Source organism: Chanos chanos, chromosome 10 (assembly GCF_902362185.1).
Source record: "Chanos chanos chromosome 10, fChaCha1.1, whole genome shotgun sequence".
In the NCBI taxonomy this organism is placed as follows: domain Eukaryota; kingdom Metazoa; phylum Chordata; class Actinopteri; order Gonorynchiformes; family Chanidae; genus Chanos; species Chanos chanos.
This window is the reverse complement of record NC_044504.1, coordinates 26,289,652-26,316,550: the sequence shown is the minus strand read 5'-3', so window position 1 is coordinate 26,316,550 and position 26,899 is coordinate 26,289,652. Positions and strand designations below refer to the sequence as shown.

The 26,899-nt window shown below is 39.4% G+C and overlaps 1 protein-coding gene across 2 annotated transcripts; it reads right to left on the bottom strand.

The window, feature by feature from the left end:
- Nucleotides 1-5,660: 5,660 nt before the first annotated feature.
- LOC115822435 (rho-related GTP-binding protein RhoE-like) lies at nt 5,661-15,747 on the bottom strand. Of its 2 annotated transcripts, XM_030786283.1 has the most exons (6): nt 15,718-15,747; nt 14,490-14,579; nt 14,083-14,170; nt 8,969-9,078; nt 7,948-8,082; nt 5,661-7,749 (listed from the first exon to the last, which is right to left on the bottom strand). In XM_030786283.1, the coding sequence occupies exons 1-6, from the start codon at nt 15,745-15,747 to the stop codon at nt 7,501-7,503; spliced, it is 702 nt and encodes a 233-aa protein (XP_030642143.1). In that variant the 3' UTR covers nt 5,661-7,500. The 2 variants fall into 2 exon arrangements, with proteins under 2 accessions (XP_030642143.1, XP_030642142.1); XM_030786282.1 differs by lacking the exon at nt 15,718-15,747 and having other exon boundaries at nt 14,490-14,764.
- Between the last annotated feature and the right edge of the window lie 11,152 nt (nt 15,748-26,899).

Below are 26,899 nucleotides of genomic sequence, written 5' to 3'. Positions count from 1 at the left end.
ATCCTATGCATATATTTTATCCTATCCCATCCTAATTTGTCTCCACTTCCACCACCTGACCTCCTCTGGGCTACTAAACCATGTGATATCTTCATTCTTCAAATAAAAAGTAAAAAGTGTGCATTTAGTGAGCCTGTGATCATGTTCTTCAGGTTTATTAAAATTATTCATTGATTCCCAGTTTGGCAGGTCCAATTCACTGTACTATTCACTGTTTTTAAGTTAGAAATTTCACATGACAAATAATCTTCATAGTTATATTGTGGTTTCTCCTCTATCTAATACAAAAAACAACAAAAAATTGCGCATTTACATTTTAGGATTCAGAGAATGATAATGAAGCACTTTCACTTTTAGAAATTAAGAAATATCTCTCAGGATGCAAATATAATATGTTCCCATAAGATTCCTGTTTTTTCCTTGAGCCAAAATAAGGAGTAAACATGGTGTGTGTGCAGGCCCGACATCTGGGGGAGACAACCAGGGAAGGTGTCCTGGGTCCAGCCTGGGGAGCCCAGGAGAGAGAGAGTGATCTTCATTCACTGGGGTGGGGGCAGGGGCCTGTTGAAATAATTTAGTCCCGGGCCCAAGCATCATGCAAGCTGGCCCTGTGAGTGCGCATGTGTGTGTGTTCACTCGCGCATGTGTATGTGTGTGTGTTTAATTGCAAGCTCAAAATAAAAATGATAGAGTGAATAAATTGAACTTAAACTCAATTTTAAAAAAGGTCTTGAATGAACACTTAAGGATTGTGAATCATGAAAAGTTTCTCTCGATTCTCCAGGAGGAATCTGCCCAAAAAAGGCTATAAATCTGTAATGGTCAAACTCTTAAACGAATTGTTGGATCCAAAATGGGCTTAAAAAACGTTACACATTATTTTAAAAATCTTAGAAATAACCCTGACTGGAAACTTCACCAAAATGCTTATCACAGTGTGTGTGGCAGATTGTACAACCATTTTGGTAATAAGCCAATGGTTAAATTTAAATGCCATCACAACAAGATCTTTTCATGAGCTTCTGGTCAAATTGAATGCTCCCCCATAATAGTTGATATGATGTGAAGGCCAGCAGTCCTGATTGACACTCTGTTAGCTTAATTGTCCTCTGGGATGCTCTGGAGTTCTGTGGAAGGGGAGAAACCAGTGACCCCCAGAGTGATGTCTGCTCTTAATGGCACCATCTCCTGCAGTGTGGTAGGGCATCCATGAAGGTCAGAGGCATTCATTTAGACCAATCTGCCACACTTTGTCAACTTCTCCACTGAAAATCAACATCAGTTCATAATAGCATGACCTGGCTGACACTAATGGAGAGGAAATCCTCTGCAGTCTCTATACTCTTACAATCTGACCATCATAGAGGTAGCTGCACGTTTCACATCCATGCTCAGTTCGAGTGAAATTAAGAAAAGCTCTTTATAAAACTGGTATAAAAACATCACAGTAAGGTCCAGCATTCTACTTTAAGTTACAACAAACGTTTCAGAGCAGAGATAGATTCAGAGTTGCCACATCTGGCCAATTTCCACATGTTCAAAAACTTGATCATTAACTACAAGAAGTCTTGGAAAGGCTTTGGCCAAAGCGACAAATCTGGAAGTCATTTTCAGCAGATTAATGCACCTCCAAGAATATTCCTCTTCTTATCTGATATTTCAAATTTTTGGAATTTCTCCCATCTCTTTTACTGTTGAAAATAGGTGGGTATTTTCTATCCCAAATTTCTTCTTGGAAACTTGGCAGTCACAGTACATACAGGAAATCTAATGTTCTTAACCACCTTTACTGGGGCCAAGGGTGGGCCACAGTCTCTGATCAGAACTTGGCACAGCTTCAAGATACACATTGACTCAATAGGACAAGAATGAGGTATGCAATTCCTCCAGCCAAGTAGTAAGAGCACAAAGTGCTTCAAGAACATGTTAGAAGCAAATTGAAATGATTCTGTAGATTGAAAACAAGAAATATGATCCATATGTGTCTCCAGTGGAGGACAGTGGAGGTCCACCCATTGTTTCTAGCTCTGAAGTCATGGTGTCTTGCTCTCGTACAGTGATTAATTTACATTCAGCCTCATTTCAGTGACTGACAAGTGTTTGCCCTCGGACTCTACAGAGAATTGCTGATTCACATGTCCCAAAGTTCATTGAGTTTAAAGGACAGAAACTGTGTTCCAAAGCAATGCAATTGTGTGATGTTCTGGCACAATTCACTGAATGCATTCAATGTCTATGAAATGCAGATTGTCTTTGAGCTAGTTTCCTGTTGATAAAAAACAGATCTCTGTAGTGAGCTGTAGTGTTATGAAAACACAAAAATGCTGCAAATGTACTGTTCGTTGTATATGTTTGTTAACCAAACAATTTTGATTACAAAAATGAATTTACCCCCCCCCCCCCCCAAATATATATATATATATATATATATATATATATATATATAAAAAATACACACACACACATATGGAGAGAGAGAGAGAATCCACCTTCAGTGGAAGATGTAGTATAGAGGATATAGTTTGTGTTTATGCTTGTAGTTTGTGTTTCTGATTTGTTTTATAAAACATCTGGTTTAATGAGAGAAGAAAATACACATATTTACACATAAACGCTACACATATAGGTGTGTCACTGCACCCACACAGACTGTAGCAGACTGCACCAGCTGGTGGCTTTCTGCATAATCGATTCTTCAGATCAGAGTCTTCAGATCAGTTTAGACACACAGCCCAGCATCCCTTGAGATCTACACACAGCTTGAGAGTGAGAGCAAAAATGTTTAAAGGGTGAAAAAAAAAAAATGGTGCAACTGCAGCAGTAACACTTTAAATCAGATTTGTTCTCTAAAAATACTGGTTTAATCTGGTTTAAATAATTTAAGAACACAAAGTTTAACTGCATGCTGCTAAGCAACTGAATTGTGCTGAGAGAATCCACTATAGAAAGAAAGGCACGATTATACAGAGTTCCTGTAGAGTGGTGTATTTACTATATGGGATAATTACACTTGAAAAAGAATTCTATGTAAGGGTAACAAGCCAGTATAGCTATAAACAAGTTTGCTAAAAAAAAATGTGTGCTTAAAATTGTTTTGACATATTTTGAAAATAAGATTTTGTGCTTTTAAGTAGAGATCAGTTTTCAGTAGAGGCATTAGCTTACGGAGAAAAGTACTGGCATAGCTCAAACCATTCCCACCAAAGATGAATAGATATTTCATCCCTCGCAGGAAGGATCCCAGTGGCTACACTTTGTTATTAATCTGGCACAGTGTGCGCTTGGATGGGAGAGGAAGATGATTTTCTTCATCTATTAAAAAAGCCAGTGCCTCATGTAGTGAGATAAACTCATGTTCAATTTGTCTCCTCACAGCATCCTACTTCCCACAGCGGGAGTGGGAACTGTGAAGAGACATTAAAAGGCCTTTGCATATGGAAGAGAAGGGGATTGGGAATTGCAGATAATAGATCAAACGTATAGGAAGTCATGTCCCATGTCCTGCATTCATTTACAGATGACTTTGAGGGCTGGAGCTGAGTTGAAAGCAGGGAGGCATTGCAGGTGATTTTTAGAGGCTGATAAGAAACCCAGTAAGACTTTAGGATGGTTACTATTTTGAGTCCATCAATGTCCAGTCGCTATTCAAATCAAAAGCAGATGCTTATTCTGGAACAACTGTAAAACTGATTGGAAGATTTTTTTTTTTTTTACTATTGTGCGTAGACCTTAAAAATATCAATCTAACTAGCCAGTTTCTGAAAGGCTTGGGGTGGAAATACACCCTCCCCCCCTCCCCCTTCAAGAAAAAAAAAAAAAATCACTCATTTTCTCTACATATTGAATGGGCATAATAACAGCGCTCTATGTGCAAAAACCAAGCCCCATAAAGCTCCCTGTGTTCAGTGCCTACAACCCTCTATTTTCAGAGAGATACGGGGGGAAAAAAAAGAGGAGGAGACATGAACAGATTTCTATGAGGCGGAAAGAAGACAATATAAAACCGTTCTGTTTGCTCTGAGCATAATCCATCATTAAGACCCGTATAGCAACACACATTCTTCAAACACAAGTTCAGCAGGGCACACATTTTTCCATTTCAAAGATGTGCGGAGCAACGCCCAGTGACTGTTCACAGTTCAGTTGACTGCCAACCCACATTGTCTAATAAAGACATCCTGGATTCATCAGCCATAATCTTCAGGACACCTTTTTTTTGCACCACTGTGCTTTGCAACTGACTATTTAATGGATGTGTACTTCCATGATTGATGCAATGTACTGTTTTTCATTGTTTATATACAGTATCTGATCCTACATGTAATTTAAAATCAACTAAACAGATATCCATGTTGAGTGAGCAAGTGTTTGTTTGGAATGTGAGAGGTAACACAGTGAGATGTTTCATTTTCTATGGCATGCAGAGGTACTCACCTTCCTGGTGAGAATCTTTGATCAACATTACTCTTTAACAAAATCCAGCTGTTCTTCAAAACGTCCTTGAACAAAGGTGCTCTCTCCAGTATAAGTACACTTGTTCCTAACATTCTTCCTTAGTGGAGCCCTCTGAAACAGATCAGAGCACTTCACTATTACTCTTGATTTATTTAAGGAATGAACACTAGACATGCTGAAAAGTTATTCATTGGTTGTGGGGGTATGATTTATCCATTCGATATTGATTAGGCATTTAACTCTCTTAAAATATTACATTCATTTTATTCCCACTGCAGAGGGATAGATTGAAGTGCTGAGAGCCATTTGAAATACATTGATCCCATTAAGGGCTAACTTTAAAATACTCAAAACAGGTGAACAGGATAAGGGAATCAAATGGAATGATGCATTAACTTCTGATGAACAGCAGGACATAATCAGCAAGTTGAAGCTACAGAAAATACATAAAGGATTACCATCACTTAGAGAAAATTATACATGTTTGGGATAATTAGGTTCACTCAGATTAGATAGCACATTTCTTCAAAATGTGCTTGACAGTCCAAATTGATCATCAGATGCCTAGTGTACCTGTTAATGGCACTATAAGACAGGCTGAAAGAAGCTGTTCGTACCTCTAGATCAAAAGAACCTTGCTATTTTTGTAACTGCATGACTGACCACTTCAACTAGGACCATCTTATACTGATCCTGAACCATTCATAAACAAAGTGATGCAGACCGTCAGTTTGCCACCGTGCCACCTACAGATGTCAAATGAAGGACTTGCAAAACTCTGTGTCTTGTGTGAGAGTCCTTCATTTTCCTGCATGATGCAAACATAAATAATCAGTACACTAAATGGGTACCTTAGCTGAATAGTCTGTACATGGTGTTCTCCATAAACAAATAAGATTATATATTAGGGATCTAGGGTAGATCATCATAATTGTGATATTAGCTTTACAAGTATTCATTTATGTTTAAAATGGCTGCCAGGACATCATACTGTGTGAAGCATATTACATCAAAATGCAGAATGTGTGTTGCTGATAAACGAGCATTAAGTATCTCATGCATGAATTCATGCTCACACAGAGGCATGTCATTATCAGAGGCATTAGATTAGACTCCTAAAGGGAAACAAGCCCATTTTTATCAACGACAACAACAAAAATGAACCACACTTGACTCGAAATAAAAAAAACAAACAAACTTATGTCTACTGTACACTGCACTTTATTTTCAGGAGAAAAATAGATAACTTCAATAAATACTGTGGAAACATCTGCCACACATACGTACAAATGGATTCAAACATTCAAAAGATTGATGCTCTACACCTAACATGTTTTAGAACTTTCCATTTAAGAGTTTAAAACTAGGCATGACACCCACAAGCTGATCCAACTGTCTTGAAGGATTGTGAGGCACCATTCTGACAAGGTTAAAAGAAAGTTCCAGTTTTTTTCCACAGGGAATCATAAGATTCTGACTTGAAAGGAAACATAAGCATCATGAATATGCAGTTTTTAATGTAGCATGAATCACAACACTGACCCAGAGGCAAGCGGAACAGACAAACAGTGATTCCCATCACTCACCGCACAATCCTAGGAAATGATTAACATCAGCATTTTGAATGGAGGAGGTAAAACTATCACTAGGATCAGAGATGAGTAATGTACTTTCAGAATGCTCAGTGGATCTAAAATGATAAAGTCCTACAGAAATAATGTTGTAATGGGTTTAAACAGCCACAAAACTAAAGAGACAATCAGCAATACATGTCCTTCAACTAGCATACAAAACCGGATACTTATTTTTCCCAGGTAATTCACATGTCCTGTAACTGAAACAAACCATAGTCAGTACGTTGCATAGCTGAGGATATACTCTTGCAGGCAGTTGGTTCTAAACACTGAGTGATGGCTTAGAGGTATTAGGATCTCCTACTGTACATGGTCTGGCATTGCTTAGCTTTCATTCCAAGATAAGCACGGGCACGCTGACAGATTTACTGAGGCACTGTTGAGGATTCTGATTAGATTCCACTGACTTGATCTGAGGAAAGATCCTAAAACTGGGCCAGAACTTCTTCAAACTACACTTATGACAAGTACAATTAAACATACTGATAACCTAAACTAAACAAAGCCCTGGAAAACACTGTTGTTAAGGTTTTCTTTGGTTTTTAAAAGAAGAAAAACATGTGAACCAAGAACAATTGGAGATTAGCATGGCAGTAGAATGATATGAAACCATCCATGTAGAAAGCTTCTGACATCATTCCAGTTCCTTGGCAACAAGGGAGCTTACGTAAAAACAAACATCCCATTTCCATCTGGGGAAGTCACTGACGCCATTGCACTAAAAGCGAAAAAGGAGACCTATAAAAATCAGTACTGAAACCAAGAAAGGAAATACGTACCACAGTGTTTCCTGCGTCATTTAACTTCTTTAGCTAAGTGCCAGGGAATGTGAGACATCCCATTTCAGAATTTAGTTGTTTTTTTTTTTTTCTCCAATTTCAGACTCAGTGACATTTCATCTGCATTTTCCTTCAAAAACAATTTTCACATTTTCTTTTGAGGAGTAGAAATCTAATCTCTCTCCCTCTTGGGGTCCACCACCTTCAGTTCGAAGGGTAATGTTATTTACATAAGCCAAGAGGATGTGCAACAACTGACTAAAATCTCCATGCTGTCCTATACCTCTTGCGATTTTTAAAGCCGACATGTCAAGATGACCATTGGTGCTCAAGTCATGTTAGACAGGGCTTCTAGTCTCTTTTGGCATGCCCTCCAGCATCTGGTGCATTTCTTCCAATGGCACTGTGTACGTCAGCTTAATTTTTAATATGAAGACAATGCAGACAGGGTAATTCCAGGCCTGTGAAGAAGCAAGAGGATATAAAGTGCAAAGATGACTTCCCTTTTTTTGTTTCACCATTTTGCACTGGAGCATTTGAAGGGCAAGACATGTGGCTACTCGCACCATGTCTCAACACTGTAACCATCTCTCAGTGTTCATAAAACCACTTAACGCACATACTACATCCTTTCACATGATTGTGCAGCTCTTGGCCTTGTCTTTGCGCAGGTCTGACGTCACAGCGGCCAGCTCGGGCCTACCAGGCATATGCGAGATCCTTTTGGTGGCTCTGGAGGACTTGTGGCGTTTGACATGTTTGTGGTTTTTGGTGACACAGGCCAGAGTAGCCACGTGGAAAATGTCCCTCACACTGTTCTCAGACTGTTGGGCTGAACACTCAATGTAGGGAGCAGAGATCTGTTTGGCCATGTTTGAACCCTGTAGACAAAGTGCATAAAACACATTGACTTGACAGTATTCTAGCCAAATCAGGGCTGTATGTTTGACTTATTTAATCACAGAGTTCATAGATACGATTGGACAATGAATTCAATCTGTGAATAGTATGTTCAGAGTATCTCAGTTCAAAGAATGAATTATTTTAATGACATTCTGTTTAGTAACCAAAGTACCAACCTGATCATATGACACTGGAGTCTGTCTGTGATTTGAGAGCTCCACCAGTGTGGTGAGGTCTGTGCGAAGATCTGATTTACATCCCACCAGCAGCATCTTGGTGTTGGGACAGAACTCCTGGATCTCCCCCTTCCACTGCAGATCAATTTATCATCAGTATTCAAAAAACACAGATAGAGGCCAAACACAAGGATTTGACATTTAATTGCGGACAAGTGATGACCACAAATGATTCATATAGTGGTATACCTTGAACTGGCATGTGAACATAAACAAAAACAAATACACATAAAGCTCTTTATACATCCAGTGAGTCTTTTTAGTAACTCTTTTGACAGCTAAAGCTCAATTTTAACATATAACTATACAGTAGAGTGATTTATTTAAGGTTGAACTAGCCCTCTCTTTTTCCTCTCCGTTGTGCAATACTATACAATTTGTTTTTCCACTCAACCCTCACTCAGAGAAGCTTTCTAAGTTTGTAACAGGGGGTAGAATTCCCTGTTAAGACAGCTGATTATTCTCATTCCTGAGTGCCAGGCTGTGTGTGTGTGTGTGTGTGTGTGTGTGTATTTGCATACATTGATTCCTCTCTTTTCCTCCATGTCTCCACTCTGTTGGCACAATATTAAGTTTACATGACATCACAGGGCAAAGGGTCACCTGGCACCACTAATGAGATCAAGCATAAATAAGGCCTTATAGAGTCCCTCATCTTTATTCCCTCCTATGAGCATCAAGAAATTATCGCACACATTGACCTCGAACAAACCTCCAACTGGAACAACCCTTTTCCCAGATTTTTTGTCTCTTTTCACCTCCAAATTCCACTTGACCAACTAACACAAAACAAGCTTTTCTACAGCAGGTGAAAACAGTGATAAAGGCAACATCCAGAGCCTTTTATTTTCCCAGTACACTTTAAACAAAGGCACAGCTGTCCCAATGCTTCTGTATCTTGTAAAAAAGGGAATTAATATTTAATTTGTCTTACAAAGAAGAACTTTTGTAAATTTATCACCTTTTTTAAAACACTGTCCAGGGTCTCTGGTCTGCTGATGTCAAAACAGATGAGGACTGCATCTGAGTCTGGATAGGAGAGGGGACGCACATTATCATAGTAGGGTGACCCTGAAAAACATGGCATAAAGACAACAATGAGTCTTCTCACCCCATATTATTCCAGCATTTATGTAAATAAAAACAAGATAAAACAGTTGTTACTGTATTTTTTCATAGTATTTATAAGAAAACCAGTCAGCTTTCTTTAATGTGGACAGGACGAGTTTATGACTTGAGAACATGAACAGGACATAACTGCTGCACAAACATAAAACTTCGCTCAAGAACTTTGCCAGCACACAGAGTTTCATAAAATAATAACCAGAAAATCAGATTCAGACATTCAGGCTTTTTCCCCTGCACATTATACACACCCTTAATCTCTCCCACAAAGAGGATACTGGGACCACATGAAGAATTCGGTTTACTTAAGTAATTCTGAATTTTCTTCAAGAAATTACAGCAGCTTGTGAGGTTAAGACACAGTTGGGATGAAATGCCGTGTCTATGTTCCCTGCTCTATTTTTCAGCCTCTCAGTATTGAGGTTCCTCACACAGGCTGAAAACTGTCAATTCACTGATTTGTCTACATTTAGTTTATTAGTTTTCCAAAGCATTACAGAAACACTCAAAGTCCAAGATTCATAAGTCAATGGGCAACCACCAAAATTTAGACAGAAAAGTCAGACGCTATAGTTCCATTTATGCACTGGTAGCATATTGATCTAAAATTAAGTTAAGTTTTCACACCCTGCTGCCTTCATGTGTTTGTACACAGCATTATGAAATGGGAACATGCTCCTCCAACTCATAAATCCAGACGGCAGGACAGATGGAATGGTCACAGTTCAATAATGTCAATCATTTGCAAATGTTCAAGTGTAGGAAAAGGAAACTGGTGAGGCGCCTGTGGGGGGTTTGCGGTCGGCGTGTCAAATTTGAGGCCAGAATCAGGATCCCTTTGACTGACAGAAGAAAATCCCTGCTCCCTCATATGGAATGCTGTCTCAGTGCCAGGAATCCCGGGAATTTTGTTTTTCCAGATTGAATAACGTATGGGAGCTCTTTTGTAAACTCTAAACAAGAGAAGAAAAGAGTCGACTACCCCCCAACCCTCACACATTACACAAACAAACTCTCCCAGTGAGCGGGGGGCAGGGACTGAGCACTTAATTCTTGCCGTCAGGAGTCAAGTATACATATTACGGCTTTTCAGTTTGAGGTGTACAGTGGACAATATCTATACAATTTGAGGAATAGTATTATAAAACAACCAATGAAATTAACCTTTTTTGGTTATTAAAAAAAAATCCAAATCCAAAACCATTAAGAGCTTCAAACATGCAAGAGTTTCTAAGTATAACTGGTGGCTTTTTAAAGATCACTGTCCACCACTGAAAACAACAAAATGAAAGGGATCACAATGGAGAGATGATTAACGTGCGTTAAGATGAGCTTATTGAAAAGTCTATATCTACCATCATATTTCAAAATTGGACTACCTGAAAACCCCACTGGCACAAGCCAATATGTCTATAGACACTTGTGGAAAGATGGCCTGTTTATGCAAGATACAAAGTATCCCAAAACATCCCCTCCCCTCCCTCACTACTTTCCATAACCTCAAACAGCCTCAACCAAAGCCTTACTGCTAGATGCATGTTTCCATAATGAAACACACAAGACTTCCATTCTAACAGTAAATACCCTGAGGCATTCACTGCTGTCTAGAATTAGGTCTGTTTCTTTGGACATTAGCCCAAATATCTTATGTCTTCTTCTTACTGTGCATGGTAACACTGTCAGTTGGGATCAGCTCTACGGTTACGCTGATTTTAAGTTCAGTTCCATTTTAAAATGTCAGTTTACAGCACATCATCTGTTAGATACACATTAACATAATTTTTCTTGCTTTAGCAGGACATAAATTGAAGAATTTAGTCTGACTTCTGTAGTTGCCACTCAACTCATGTTACATCACACATATTGATCCTTGAGGGACCACAAACAAAGCCAGACAGGGAATGTTGACTTACTGTTTGTTCATTAGCCTATTTCAGTCACCTTGAGACCCCCAGCCCCCAAGACCCCTGGATCAGACAAGCACCCACCTGTCTCCTGTAACACTGTGTTCCTAGACAAATTACTGTCTTTAGCAGTCTGAGACAAAGACAGTGAAAATGGCTCAGGTCCCCCACTGATTTGTGCAGGCACCGATTCAAATTAAGGGTGAAAAAATGTGTGTCACAAATGACTTCGTAAGGAAGCAGCGAGCGTTGAAACAGATGACAACCAAAGCCTGTAAAATCGGAGTCAAATGGCAAAGCCTGAACAAATGCCTGAGACAGTCTGAGCCTACTACCTATGGTAGACAAGACAATGATTCATTCCAGTCTGATGAGCTTCTGTAGTCAAGCCTTGGCATATTCACCCTCAGTGTGACTGTATTCGCACTGAGAACATCCCCACACGACAAAGATCTAAGAGCCCTTTGAAATGAGGAACCCAGTAAGCAGTTACTCAGAAGCCCATAAATGACTTGACATGATTGAAGGTGTTCTTTATCCTCTTCAGGGCAGGAATCTCCACAGACCTCTGCTGACAGGGCTATGACTTCTGTGACCAATGATATGGGGTCATATTTCATTGCGGGATTCCCTGTGTGAGCCATGAATTTACTGAGAAAAGATAGTGCTCTCCAGTTGAGCTTTCGACAAACTGGGTTAAGGGTTAATGTGCTATTTTCACATGTTTTCCTCAAGTATATGTCCAGAAACTCTCTCCAAACTGCTCTGAAACATGAAGCACACTAAAAATTGTCACATGTTAAAGTTTGTGCAAACCTACTTTACTAAAAGTTCAACTCTTCGAAACAGATAACAATTTGTGTCATTTTCTTTGGGAGAGCAGATCATGGATGACCTAATGTCCAGTAAACCACCTTGCATATCCTTAGCATACCATATAATTATAATAAGCATGCTACTTATATGTTCAACATGAGAATACAATATCATGTAGAGCTTTGCTCCTGACTGATGACAGTATTCATTACATCCACACTCTGTCTATACCATGAAGAAGTCAACGGAGAACCTCAAGGGTTATTTCTTAAGCTTCTCCAGAACAGCCGAGTAACAACAATTATAGAAGAGAATTTAGCACAGCTCCTTGCTAAGAGCTCCAACCAGTGGTCCTATATAGATTGTCATGTGGAGTGTAAGCAGGACCTCAGCTCAAAAATACTTCTGAAAGTGAGAAAGGTTTTAGTGTGGGGTATCTGAAACACGCAATTCCATAGAGCTGAATTTAGAAACACAAGCCTCCCTTCAAAGGCAGAGAGCAGCAAAGCCAAACTGTTAAAACATGTTTAGGGTAGGGGAATAAACAGCACATGGATGGGTAGGGGGTGAGGACACCGTCATGGCAAAAATCATTAAGTTAAACCAAAAGGCAACATAGTTGGCTTGGCACCTTTAGCTTGTCACAGGAAATCACCTAATCATTCTTTTGGATCTAAAAAGCACTGAGCAGTGAATGAGTTGTCCTTCAGCGACTTTTGCTCTAAGACTCACAGTTTCTCTAGGGGTCTGCCAAACAAGATAAACAAGAGTAATGGCAAGAGGTGTTGGTCTTTGCACTGTTTGCACCATCACAGTCTCCTTAGAAAAACCACCCAGACTGAAATAGTTTTCCTTGTTAACTTATGGTAGATGTGTGGCATCCCAAGGAGCATTTATTTACTCTTATCTAAAAACACAACAAAGATTGTGTGCTAAACTAAAGTTTTTGCCTATATGTGCAAATCTGATAAAAGCCTGTGTTGCAGTTGACATGGGCCTCTAGAGACACTGCAATCAGCTTGAGGTCACACACAAATGACCCCAAATGTTGATTCTAGCCCCCAGCACCCTCTCCCTCCTCCACTGCACCAGATGAATGCTGCAGACACACTGGCAGGTTAGCAGACAGCTGTTGGAGCCAACCCAGTAACAGAACACAGATACAGAGAGTAATCACCAACAGACACTGAACCCTGAAATGTTGGGAGGATCCCCACTAAGCCAGTTTCATTAGCTATGTCATCATACTTTATTTTTGGTCACTACAGACATATAAACCAGTTGCAGCCCCATTCAGGGTTAATGCTATCTTGCTTTTAAGGCAATTTAGAGCATGGAACAACTATTTGTCTGGCTGTCCTCATAAACACACAACAGTAACTGTTATCAGAATTCTGTAGACATTAATGTTTGGGTTTGTACTCTACATAGATTTAAAAACCGAAGCTTGCTCTGTGTATTCGCGTCTCTGGAAAAGGTGATGTATTAAAACGACAATCTGAAAGCATGCACGTTAAAAATGCCCATACTATGTCAAGTTCATCTTCACAGGTCCACCCCAAAGTCTGCAAAGCTGTTAATTTATGAGCATTGCCTCTCACGTGCGAAGAGGGGGCGTGGAAACTCTGTGCACAAAGATTTAACTCTATCGTCAGAGTAAAACAGACCATCTCTGACATTCCAAAGACACAGCGTCATGCCGTGCTGTACCTAAATAAGAACGTTGTCTTGGGCTTGGTCAATGTATCGGATGACCCATTAAATTTAGACTTCTCGCCCAGCAAGACAACGCACTGATGTTGGCCATGTATTCAGTGAAGGTGTTACAGTTTATATTCATGTAAATTCATCTCGTTAACTTGTTCTTTCCTTAAACTGCTCAAAATGACCAAATGTGGAATATCGGCCAAAACAATTTTATATTTTGCAACACGAAAACATCTAATCCCTATCTGGCATACAGTCTGCCATAAAACACTAAGAGTATCACCTGCGTAGCACTAATTTTAAGGGCATAAAAAACAAGAGGCACCAAGTACCTCACACATGTAAAACAAGAGCGCTACACCGAGAATTACACCTACGTACCTTAACTCTCTTTCACACACACTTGCTGAAATTATATCTTGATAAATCCAGAATTATGCCACACATTCAAGGTAATGGTTACTGTGGTTTTCTCCATGCGCAAAAACCATTCCTTTCTACGGAAGAGATGACAAATTCTTACCTGAAGTATCCCACAGACTTAGTTCAATCCTTTGAGAGTCAATTTCAAAACTGGCCGTGTAGTTCTCAAACACCGTTGGGACGTAGCTCTATATGCAGAAAAAAACGTAAACAGTCACCAACAACACCTATCAATACCCACTGAATGACTCAGACACATTATCCGGCGAGCAGCGACAACATATGCGTGAACGTCGCTGGCCACAATTTATATAGCTACCGTAACATAGCAATTGCTTCGCTCGAACTGTTATGGAAGCCGTTTAGATTTTAGATTGGACAAAACATTTCATCAGATAACACCATGACAGTTAAATAACACAAAACTCCTTGTATAACAAGATTATACTTTTACATACAAATTGGACCACGTCTAATCCAAGGCAAGCAAGGCACCAAGAGCCTTACCTCCGGAAAACAGTCTTTTGCAAAAACATGAAGTAAGGCAGTTTTCCCACACTGGCTGTCCCCAACGACCACTATTTTGCACTTCACACTCTGGTTTGGATCCATTACGGACTTCGAATAGGGCTTTTGGTTAGAACTTGTATCCTTCATTGATTTTAACTGAGATTTCTGACAGTTACTACGTTGGATTTAAGTCCGAGAGCAGCAAAACATCTCGACAACACAAGCTCCAGATGAGTGATGTTCACTTTCTATGTTAGTGCTCCATGCCTCTTGAGTACATCGACGTCGTTTAAAGACACGCTGCCCAAATCGCTTGGTTATTATATGGGAGACCAAGAACCAATCACTGTTCTTCAGGGTCTGAGGAAACGTCCTCCTCCTTTGGTTCTCCACTCGCAGTGACAAATCGGTAGTTCTTATACCCACACGGAGAGCGCCCTCAGTTGGTATTCATCTCGGCGTCACATTCCGCAAGAAGTAAGGACCAGCGTATTAACGGGAAATGTCTGAAAATTTACGGCCGTTCAAGAGATCAGTAGGCCAAACGTGTTCTGAACTGACTAGAAGTGCATGAGTAAACAAATGTGAGTGCTCAAAACGTGTGTCGACACAAGGCTTTATCGAATCGATCCGTCGCACTGACACCTTGAAGTTCTTTTCACTGTAAGAGCAATAAAGATTTTCATACTGGTTGTTAAGAATTTTAGATAAAGAATAATCGACATATGGTTGCCAAAAGGTCTAAATGTAAATTTGCAGTCTGCAGTGGGAAGTTAAATGGCACATGTCTGCTTAAATTCATTGTGTAATAATGTAGGTCTAATCAACAAGAATAATTTCTGCTAGGTCACTATAAAAATGCGCTCTCACTGTGAATGTCCCAAAATGTATCAACAAGAACATATGGTGCCGAAAGGATAACTTCTCATAAGTTCTAAATACAATGCACTGAACTTCGCTGGACTTCCTGTCTTCACAGCAAGTGACAGACTGTCAAGTCGCTTAGTTGCTAGTGACTAGTACTAACAGCATATGACTTGCTTACCCAAGAGCACTGCGTGAACACAAAAGCTTTATAATTTTCCCAGACTCAGTGGAGCATATAGTGTTATTTTATGTTTCAAAACCATTGACAAATAAAACCATTTCCATCTTGAAAAACAGTGTATATGTATCACTATTCATATCTGTATCTAGTCTTTCTAAATATTTGACAGAAGTAAACCAAACTTCTGGATAGTTTATTTTGCCGCATAACTGTACAGGAAGTATACAGCAGCACAACTGACTTTGACACTTTTGTCAGGTAGAGTATAGAGCCACTGCAACCTCTTCCCTTCCCACACCAGCGAGTGACAGTGAGGTGTGATGAGTTTGCTGACATTGCCCTGGAGCCTTTCGACATAGGAGATGCATAATGAGGACTCAGATGAGAGAGATTCCCTGCGTGGTATGATCGCGGGCACTTCATTTACTGCTTGCCCCTGGGCACGACATTTAGTGCCATCCCTTCTCTGCTCAAATGAGCCATTAACAGCAATGACTGTCACTAATGAGAAACTCCATAAGGTACTGCAGGCTGGATATGCAGAGTGTAATTGTTGTGTGTTGGGTACACTGGTATTTCTGAACTTCAAATAAGTCAAAAATATATAAAAAGTCAAAAAAAAAAAAAAAAAGAAAAAAACACACTCAAAATTTTGAAAATTTGGATGACTAATGGAACGGACTGAATAATGCATTGGAGAATATTTGATTTACTGCCATGCCACGCTCCTCTGTTTGTATTGATCTGTTTTGGAATTTACCAACAGACCACTTCTATCATGGTTAGTGTAACAGCCAAATGGAGGGGAAAAAAAGGGAAAACAGCAAAGCCTTGTGGTTGAAGCCCCTCCCCCACCACCTCAAGCACTTCAAAGTGATGTCTGATTGCTTTGGACAGTGTGCAGTGGCATCCCCCCACCTTCCAAACAGATGAGTTGGGAGAGGCAGAAACTGGCATGCTCTCTCCTTTGTCCACAGTCTTGGGGACAAACTGAAAGTTGCTTAGACTTTACCATTTCTACACAGGTTTTCATTTAACTGACTGATTTCTTAACACTGATGTCATTAAGCTATTATGTATTCTGTGATTGTTCCAGTTAAGCTGTAACCTATTTGAATATTTGTGACCTCTAGCACGCTCAGACTTGTGTGTTACAGACGATTGCTGAGGCAGTGTCTTTACTTTGCATTCAGAATATAATTTATGTGAAGAATCCTTTAATACCTGTAAAATAACAAGAAAATATTGTTGCCTTAATATAGACATGGCTTCAGAGGTAAGGGTAGATTTTAGTCAGAAAGACTGGTCTGTGAAATCTGACAGCTCTTCTCCAGCTCTAAACTGGCATGACATTTCCTTTTCTCCTTTTGTGAGACTCTATCTGTTCCAGTAGACTCGGCCAAATATTCAGACTTAAAGTCTTGAAAGTATTTCAGTAAAATCTGCTTCTGAATGTCCTGGATTCCACTGTCTACCAAAAGTCTGACTGTAGGCTCAGCTGGTTCTCTCCAGTGTAGTCATTTGTTTATGCTCATTGAAGGGCACGTGAGGAAATACTGTATTTATCAGTGCTACAGCTCTTGGCTGTTTTTATTGTTTGCAGCACACTAAGGCAACATTATTCACACTACTGAGGAATAATTCGTCATATTCCAAACAACAGAAAAAAATATTTCAGAATGTTGATATGGATATATTTGAATCAATAGCCCATGACCCTAATTTCCCTCAGGTGGAATAGTTATGTATCGACCCTTTTCTTTTGTTCCATCTGTTGTGAGAGAGTAAAAATGCCAAGGAAAACAGAGGCGTTGTTGACCATTACTGCCAATGTAGTAATCATGACCAGATGCTGACACTCTGCTGTTACATTGTCTCCATAAGCCGTTGTTGTTTTCACACTTTTTAACACATAATCTCAGAATTACTTACTCTGCAGGGAATGGAGGATTCACATATGCCACTAGCCCTGAAAAACACAAGCTAGCCTCCACTGGCAGAAAGGACTAAGGCTCTGATGATGACAGAGTCAGTCTGATTTTGTGATCATCACAGGAAAATCTTAGAGCATGAGTTTTGGACTGGACTGGGGCATTTTTTCATGCACACACACACAGCATGCACTTGAGAGAAAGAGAGAGAGAGAGAGAGAGAGAGAGAGAGAGAGAGGGAGACTTAGGACTATAGTAAATAAAGTAAATAATGCGCTTGAGAGAAAGAGAGAGAGAGGGAGACTTAGGGCTATAGTAAATCATATAGACTGGGAATCAGTTTAAAAGAATCAGATTCGGCAGGGAAACAGTAGAAGTTAAAAGTAAGTTAGCTTGACCCTTTCCCAAGGGAGAAAAGTAAGCAATATAGAGGATTTAGGGCAAGACGGATGAAGAGGTAAGAATACCACAATATTCTGCTTGAATGATGCTCTGCTTTCCCGGTGTTTGGTATCCAGTTGAATCTTGTCTGTTTATGTGGTTTAGCCAACAAGCTTCAGTTGCTTATTGTTTCATCTATTGCACAACTCAGGAAAGATCCTGTAAAAAGCCATGTCACGTTAATCTAAAAACAGAGAGTCTGGGAATTTTATTTTGTATGCTTGCAAAAGTAGTGCTCCACGTCACATACAACCTGAATTTCCCAGCAATTCTGTGGTGTACTTGTCATTCTGAGTTCAGGAAGTTGATAGAGCTCCTATTTCTCCCACTTTGGCATCCGGCATGATGACTCACCTTCTCTGGAATGAGTGATGAAAAATTTCTCAGATGCACATCAGGTTAGCAGTGTTTCCATGATGTCGTTCTACCGTAAATGATTACTGTGTTTTTGCACAATATTATCCTCCACCTAATGTCAATAAATAAATCCAGCTTAGGTAAAGTACACGGGATAATCAGTTCAGAAACATTGAATGGGCAAGGTTTGACCAATGTTCTATAGCAAGATTGTGTACTTTTTTGTATTTTTAAATGATTTATATTTGAGTAGTAATGTATGTGGAAGAGGGGATTCCAGGAATTCTTATTATAGTGGGTTAAAAAAGCTTATAGGTAAAAATTGGTGGGAAGTTAGGGATAAAAATGACCACATTGTTATATTTGCATACAAGTAGGCAATGTCATGCTACATATTACACATCCTTCTAATGTTTCTGAGCTCAAATGAAAGATTTGTAAAATCAGTCATTGGTTAACATGACTACAGTTCAGTCATGTTTTAAGTTAATATTAATTATCAAATATATATTAATTTATGATTAGATTGTTATGATTAGATATTAGGCATTAATAAAATGACATAAGCATGTCTTTCATGCTATAATTTGATTTCTACTCTGAAATGTAATCATTGTGAACTTGGAATGAAAGGTTCAGATATTATGCTAAAATCAGTTTTTCCCATCTGAGGTGAGCTGTCTGATGATGTAGCATTTTAGCAATTTTTATAACCTGTTTTTGACAGATTTGTGGGTTAGGACTTTCCTGTGTGACTATGATGAGGTAGAGAGAACATCTTGTACTTTGTTTCATGGTTCCCCTGTATTCATTCACATGTAACTTGTTTGGAGTAGACTTTGATAGCTGCAACATGATAGGATTTTTCTGTCTGGAATACACCCGATTCTTTAATTCAAATGCTGGTCAGGGAGATCTTAATTTAGTTTGTTGATTAATCAGGTGAAGCAGAAACAAGACAAGTGTGCTGAGAGCATAAAGGGGTATATTTTAGACATGAAGAGTAACTCCATTTTCTCAGTTGAATACCAAAGTGGCCACATTATCGCACTTTCCAGCGCTGACCACCAAGATAGTATCCACGGAAACCGACGAGGCCAGATGGATGGTGTGGAAAATCACTGCCCATTTTGTGGAAAAAAACACCTGGGTTCTCAAGAGCTCAAAGCCCCTCTACCACCTGCTTCCCTCAGTAAATGCCTAGTGAGAGAGACTGGCAAGGACATTTAACATTGAATAGATTTGCCAAATAGCTGATTCATTGACAGATGGCTGGCCATAACAGGAGTCCAGAGTCCTCTTTTCATTACTAAAACCAATATGGTTCAAGTAGATCTTGGTGATCAAATAAGTCTTTACATTCCTGGGATGAGATGTTTAACCAGACTTATATAAGAGTGTTTTTTATGTTGTTTGTTTTTTGTCTATTAGCAAAAGTTTATGGCAAAGGGACCTTTCTAAGATGAATATCTCATCAAACACATAGAAATGGTTCCAACTTCTATTGATACATTCATGTATGTTTTCTTACTATGGAACGAAATATTTGGATCGTTAGCAAGTTCCACTTTTTTTTTTCTACCATTGCTATTACCTAGCTCCTATCTGGAGGTATGGAGGTTTGTGGAGCATTGCTAAATACTTTATTGTCTGATTTCTTCTCTCTTTCTTCTCCACAGCGATTAAACTGCACATACAAAATACCATGGCCAAGTCTATTACTTTTGAAAAACAATGGTTTGTGTTGCAGGGCTAGCATGGGTTACAGTGTGTTTCTGGGAGTGCTTTTGATGTTTTCTCCATTAGTTAGATGGCAGTCAACAAATGTCTGTGCATCTCTTTCAAAATCATTTCATTATGTCATCCACTCCCAGTATTTTTGATATTTGTTTTGTAACATGTATGGGCTAATGCAAGCAAGGTTCAGACACTCTCCTTGAAATCAACTCCTGATGCCTGTCTTTACCTGAAGGTCAAACATGTTCAGCGGCTTATCTTTCAGATGCTGCCTCAGAGTCTTGGATTTAAAGTGACATAAATAAGCACTTGCATTTAACCAGGCAGCAGGAAAGAAAGCCCCTGTTCATCTATAGTGGAGAGCGTAAAAGACCCTCAAAACCCTCAACGGCTGAGTGTGTGTGAGAGAGAAAAAAATAATTCCATGTTCTAGTTCTCTGGTTTTAAATGCCATGAGCTCATTTTGCAGAGCTGCGATCTATCAAGCATAACATTGAATAGAGCTATTTTGTTCCTCTCATGATTAGGGGGTACAAAATCACCATTAGCCAGTACTGAATGGTGTGATAATGTATGGTCAGCAGAGCTATCTCTGAAAAGGATCCATTTAACCCATATTCTTTATACAGCTTTAGAAAGACTAATGGAAGTCTAGACGAGATAAGACCAGTTTAGAAGATCCTGAGTGCATTTCAATTTAAATTAGCATACCACTGACGTGTTATCTAAGCCAATCTTAATGGTTGCATGTCATCTGTACTGACTGCTTTGCATATTACTATTATATGAAAATAAAGGAGGGCTCCATACAACTTGTTTTTGTTTAACATTCAGCAAACAAAAGGAAGATATCAGATCATGGATGGATTTTTCCTGAGGGACCATGTCCTGAACCCAGTTAGTGAAATGATACACCCGATACTCTCAGCTAGTTGGTGAAGCACTTCTCTCAGTGCTTATAATCTAATGCCAGACCCTCAACTGTGAAGAGTTTGACATCACCTACCTCAAACCAGCCTTTCTGGCACACTAACATCATATGCATATCAGAGATAGCAAGTAAAGTCAAGTTTCTTTTTTTTTTTTTTTAGCAAGCAAAATCTGCCAGATATTCTTTGTGAAAGATCCGTTTGGCCTGCTTACTAATCTCCTTTTATGATTAAAGACTTTCTTGTACTGTTATAATGATGGGTTTTTTTTGTTTTGTTTTTGTTTGTTTTTTTATTTTTCCCTGAGCAATTGTCATAAAAATCAGTTGGCCAGCAATATGCGTGCATCATTTTAAATTCTGGATTGAGAGTCAGCTGGAAGACGACTGTAGTTCTCTGGCTGTTCCACACCAAATAGCAGCACCATCCTGTAAATAAGAAATGCCACTGTCCCTTGGAGTTGTTACAGATCCTGCGGATGTTGCGGGCTGACAGTTGCCTTGTTATGGTGCGACATTGCTTATCCATCTGTCAAGAAGGGAGAGGCTCTGTGAAATATCACAGGGAGGCTGGGGAAAATGGTGTGAGCGGCACTCAGACAGCCCAACTGACATCACCAGATGAAATAAGCCATGGTATGTCATCCTATTTTTTTTATCCCTAGGCTGCAGTGCTGTCTAAGTCAACTCCCTGTTGTCATCAAAGCTCTCAGAATACCATCACAGATGAATAGGCCCTGCATTTAGTGCAGGCTGTTCACTCACCATCTGGCCATGATAAAACACTTATTATATCATTAATATAGTGATATGACAGAGATGACATGTCATTGCTTTTTCTATTACTAGTATCATTCATACGAACATAAAATATTGTCTGAAATTGCAAGAACAAACTGTTACAACACTTTAGTTAGTTCCATCCTAATCCTTGAACTAAGGGAGGATCACAGTGATTACACAAGTCTGCATTTCTGAAAGGCAGTGCTGGCCAATACTGAATACCCTGCTTTTCTCAAACCATCTGGAGATAAAAGGCAGGAGTTGAGCTGTGACTCCCTCCTCCTACTCGCACTGGTAAGATAATAACATGCATTCTGATAGTCTGTTGGCAGCAGGGGGCATTCAAATTCACACAACGTTACAATTACACCATGGCACTAACCTGCTCTCAAAGCTAAAAAATAACAAAGTAAAACACACTTCAGCATAACAGCAATACATAACAATATTCTGTTAAGTTAAAGTGATAGACGCTCATTGAGACTAGCCAATAACAGCATATAATGGCCTTTTCATGTGCTAAATTGCCTGTGATTTTGCTGTAACAGTGTTTCAGTTCCACCACTGAAATGTTGATATTTGCTGTGTCCATGATGGCAAGACGTAGTGCTCATCTATGATTCTATGATTGCTTTTGATGTTTGAATGGAGGGAACAGTCATAGTATGGGAAAGAGAAGTTGGGTTGCTCTCCCAAACATAGCCAACAGAGAGGATTGCAAAACCCAAGTAAAGAGACATTCCACTGGATTACTCATACCCAGAGGAAGGGCAGACAATAAAATAAAAAACCCACAAACAAAACATGTCCCACTGATCTCAATGTATTATTTTTCATTTTTGAAGCCACCCTAAAAGAACTGAACTTGCTGCTAACATAGTTATGCCTGTCTGTGCGACGTTTGGCAGGACTGGTTGTTCCTCAGAATATAATCATATGTAATTACCACCACAATTCAGATGAACTGTACAGTCTATTGTTCAGTCAGAACCTCTTTGCCATGCAGCACATAGATTATCATGTTAATGTTTTTTTTACATGACAAAGTAATGTTATTAATCTTTTTTTTTTTTGCTGCTAGGCAAAAATCTTGCCTTCTTAGAATGGGTAGGTCTTTAATTGCCTGGCAGGGGCACTGCAGTAGTCATAAAAATGAGGGATTGAGAATGATTGGAGCATCCCAGGTGCTGATTTAAAAATGCAACCCTGAATACATTATTTGTGGGAGGCCTCAAATTCAAGCAACCACATAAGCCATAGTGAATACTTCTGCATGAATGTTATTACAGAAGTAGAGCAGCATTTCACACAGCTCTAAGAATTGTGCTTGAAAACCTTTTCTCTTGCTCCATTCATCCAGATCTGCTGGAACACAGGATGTCCAGCGAGCTTGCTGATTAACCTAGAACATTGGCATCAAATAGCCTTCTCCTATTTCATCCATCCTTGCACACAGACATGAGTATTTCACTACCACTTCACTTGAAATGGAACAAACTGCTCACTGAGACTGGTATCTTCCACTATTTCTGAAGAATGTGGAGGTCTGTGACCAATTTCAGTAATAAGCTGACCGTGCACCCCCCACTATGGTCACAGACATAGCCTTCACTGCAACACCAGGTGGCTGTGTTAGACCCCACTCCATCAGAGCAAGTCATTGACATTTTCTACTGCGTCATTTTTGCTCTTTTGTTCTCTGCATGAACATTTTTCTCTCCTTTGTACATAACCGGCAGGTTTAATAAGGAGAAAAATACTATAGACTGAGAGACATGTACACAGTACCACAGCATGGAAAAGGTGTACTTATTGATGTTTTTCTGTCTATTATGCTTAGTATCATTATAATAGTCTGTATTTTAATATTATAGCTGCAACGCATTAAAAAAAATTACAAAACAAATGAGGATTTATTGTAAACATGTGGAACCAAACATATATTCCTTGAGAGTATATGAGTAGTCACCGTTATTCATAGATGTTTAGTTTAGTAAACTAAGCTACAAAATAATTGCACATTTATTTACGAGAAGATAACATGAAACATTGCTCATTGAGAGCAAAAATTCAGCAAATTCTCATTGTGAGAGACATTATTTTTCATGTGCAGTATTGTGTATCCCAGACAGACTGTGTCAGAAGATGTAATAGGGATTTTCCAGCAGCGCCATTTTTAGGTTTCCAAACGCATTAACAGTTGATCGCTAATTTATATCATATAGTAACCTTTTTTCTTGTATCTCTACACCATTATCAGTTAGAGACAGTAAACCTGTGGCAAAAAAGAACTGCATATATAGAGTGATCCTCTGGTAACAAAATGTCACCTCCCTCATTTAGAGTCTGGATGTTGCAAAGGTGTGGTTCAGACTGTTGGCTCTGGGGGAAAGAGATAAATGGCCATGGATTTTGTTGGACTCCTTCATTCCCATGACCCCATCCAGGGGGTTCCTCATCTCACTTCCTATGGCAGGACTATGTTAATCCTTAGCTTTGGGACAGATAGTGGCAGGCTTTCTTTGTTTGCAGGCATCACATTTCAGCCAGAGCACAGATGATATTTCAAACCAGACCAGGCTGCCAGACTTTCATCATAATAGAGAGTGGAAGAAATGCAGACAGGGGGGAGGGGATGAGATAGAATATGGCATCTACATACTGTAAGGTATCAAAGTGTGGGGATTTTTTTTTTCTCCTAGGTCTGCCACAGCTGAGAAAAAGCTGAAGTTTATCCCTCTAAGAAAAATGTTTAAAAACCATGGACATGGGCATTGACAGAGTTAGATCAAATCCTAGCTCAAATTCTTCATTACTTCTTGAGATTCAACCCAATTTCAGAACATCTCAAGAAACACCCTATTAAATTAATATGGTAATTACCACTTACCATACTCCATCCTTCTTATGTAACACATTTGCATAACTTTATATTGCTGCATAATCTCTGAACGGGAGAAGGATAAATCCATTTACAACGTCAAAGCTGCATCGAGCACAACATGTAGACTTATGTACAGATGAATCTCTTGCATGATGAGGGAGCAGGTGGAATGGGCTAAACTGAGTCTCACGCCTAATTGGATATCTGCTGTGAGGAATACTTGGTCTGTGGTGAGATGACGTTTCCTAGGGAGACAGAATTCACTCCATAATTATCTGCCATGCAGCATGGTTCCAGATGCTTGACATGGTATCTAGACCATCTCCTGTTGCCCAGTCAACATTTTTCACTCTTACTTGAGAGGACAGTACTCTTTGTGCCGAAACCAGTTTCATCTGTACACGATAAATGCTAGTATGTATGCAGATAAGAGATTTTGTTAGGTATCTTTGTTTTAACCCCGTTTTACCATGGCTGCGTTGATCTTCAGTTGTTATGGCCATCCTTTCACTTCACTGAATGATGCATCTTGTGACTGTCATTGACTGGAACTCAAATGCATTTACTCTAGATGTCAACCTGTAGTGTTTCCAGGAAAAGCCACTGAAATCCCTTTCTAGTTTTGTGTTGCATTGCTCCTTCCCCCTCAGTAGTCTTTCACAAGATCATTTGACCTTTAGCAGGCACTGCCTAGCAGCAATCTACTTGACCTCTGGCACAGTGTTTCAGTGCGAACACTAAAAACATAAACAGTAAATCTTTTTCGTTCATCAGCTCTCTACCAACCTTCATTTCTCGGAAGTAACATCTGTTCGTCTGATGGTTCACTTCGAGGAGGCGTAAAGATATGCCAGTGGGTATCACCAGTCAAGAAGTACTGATGATATTAGCCCACATTATTGCCCACCTTAGGATAATAATTACAAATGTTAATTAGGGAGGAGGTACAAATAGTTGAGTCTGTTGTGTATATCACTCTCTATGTTCCGATATGCTGCACCGGCCAGTCATTAAACAATAATTAAAAGAAGTGCCAATTAGCCTTTTTTATATGACAGAATAGTTAAATGTAATCAGACTCTCCACTGCTTGCTTACATTCTGCGTGGAACATTTGAAATTGGGAGTGGTAGGCAGTCTTTGTTCATGTTGGCATGGTTGCAAAGCAGCCTTTTTAATTTGTAGAAATGACAGTGTTATTGCTGGTCTGGTACAGTTATACTTTCTGAAAAAACACCTTTTCACTCACATAAGTAAAACAGCCAGACTCTGATAAATAGCAAACATATTAAGCAAGTGAGACTCAAGTCTTTTTTTTTTTTTCACCATGGATATTTAAATAAGGTTTATATTCCAAATCATTAAAGAAAAAAAAAAACACATGCTTCGTAATGTTGCCTGGGAGATGTTGAACTGGTATTCATATTCAAATGAACATTCACAGACAAGTCAGACATGTGTGGGTGCTCATAAGATACATTAACATGTCCCCAAGGCTGTTCATAATCACCACTGGCAACAGGAAATGAGGTATAAATCAAACTGTCATGTCATAATTAAAACACAAGCCTTGCAATGGGACCTCACACACGTGAAATAACACATGACCTCAGCTCTGCCAACCTAAGCTATACATATGCTGGAGTAAGTGATTAATTGACCTCCTCAATACAACTAATGGCCCACAAACTACAGAAAAAAATCAGTCAAGTTTGGACTCATCACAAACATGTTACTGTTTGCTCAAATGGCAAAACTACCATCATTAGCTTTACAAGAAAGTGAAGCTAGCTGGAAATACAGCTCAGGACATCTCTGACAATTCACAAACCACATTTCATATGAGAGCACTAAATAACCAAAAGAGGTTGAGAGAGAAGATGGGAACAAAGGAAACAGAGAAATTGTTGCTGAGAGCAATAACATGAAAAGTGGTTTTGTTATGCAGCTATTTCCTTGTCATTATCCATACTGTTTCCTACCACTAAAGAGATCGATGCCACCTCGTCTCGAGCTGTCTTTTCATACGTGACATATGGAGATGTGTCGGCTGATGTGTACTAATGACTAGAATAACAAAGGGAAGGTTGAATCTTTCCAGACACCCCATAGAGAAATATGATTGTGCTCCATGAAGGATTTGAATGGCATTCCCCAAAATATACCTCATATCTCAGAAACAAGTGCTTCAAAACCCATCAGTGCACAACAGGATTATAGCATGGAACATTCAAAAATCACTGCATTTTCTCATATGACAATGGGTGTTGTTCGCCTGAGGTAAGGCATGCAAGGTGTT

Coding starts and splice junctions, on each gene's coding strand:
- LOC115822435 (XM_030786282.1), bottom strand. CDS start 14,639: ATGAAGGATACAAGTTCTAACCAAAAGCCCTATTCGAAGTCCGTAATG. Junction 14,171..14,489: donor CAAAAGACTGTTTTCCGGAG/GTAAGGCTCTTG, acceptor TTCTGCATATAG/AGCTACGTCCCAACGGTGTT. Junction 9,079..14,082: donor AAGTCTGTGGGATACTTCAG/GTAAGAATTTGT, acceptor CATGTTTTTCAG/GGTCACCCTACTATGATAAT.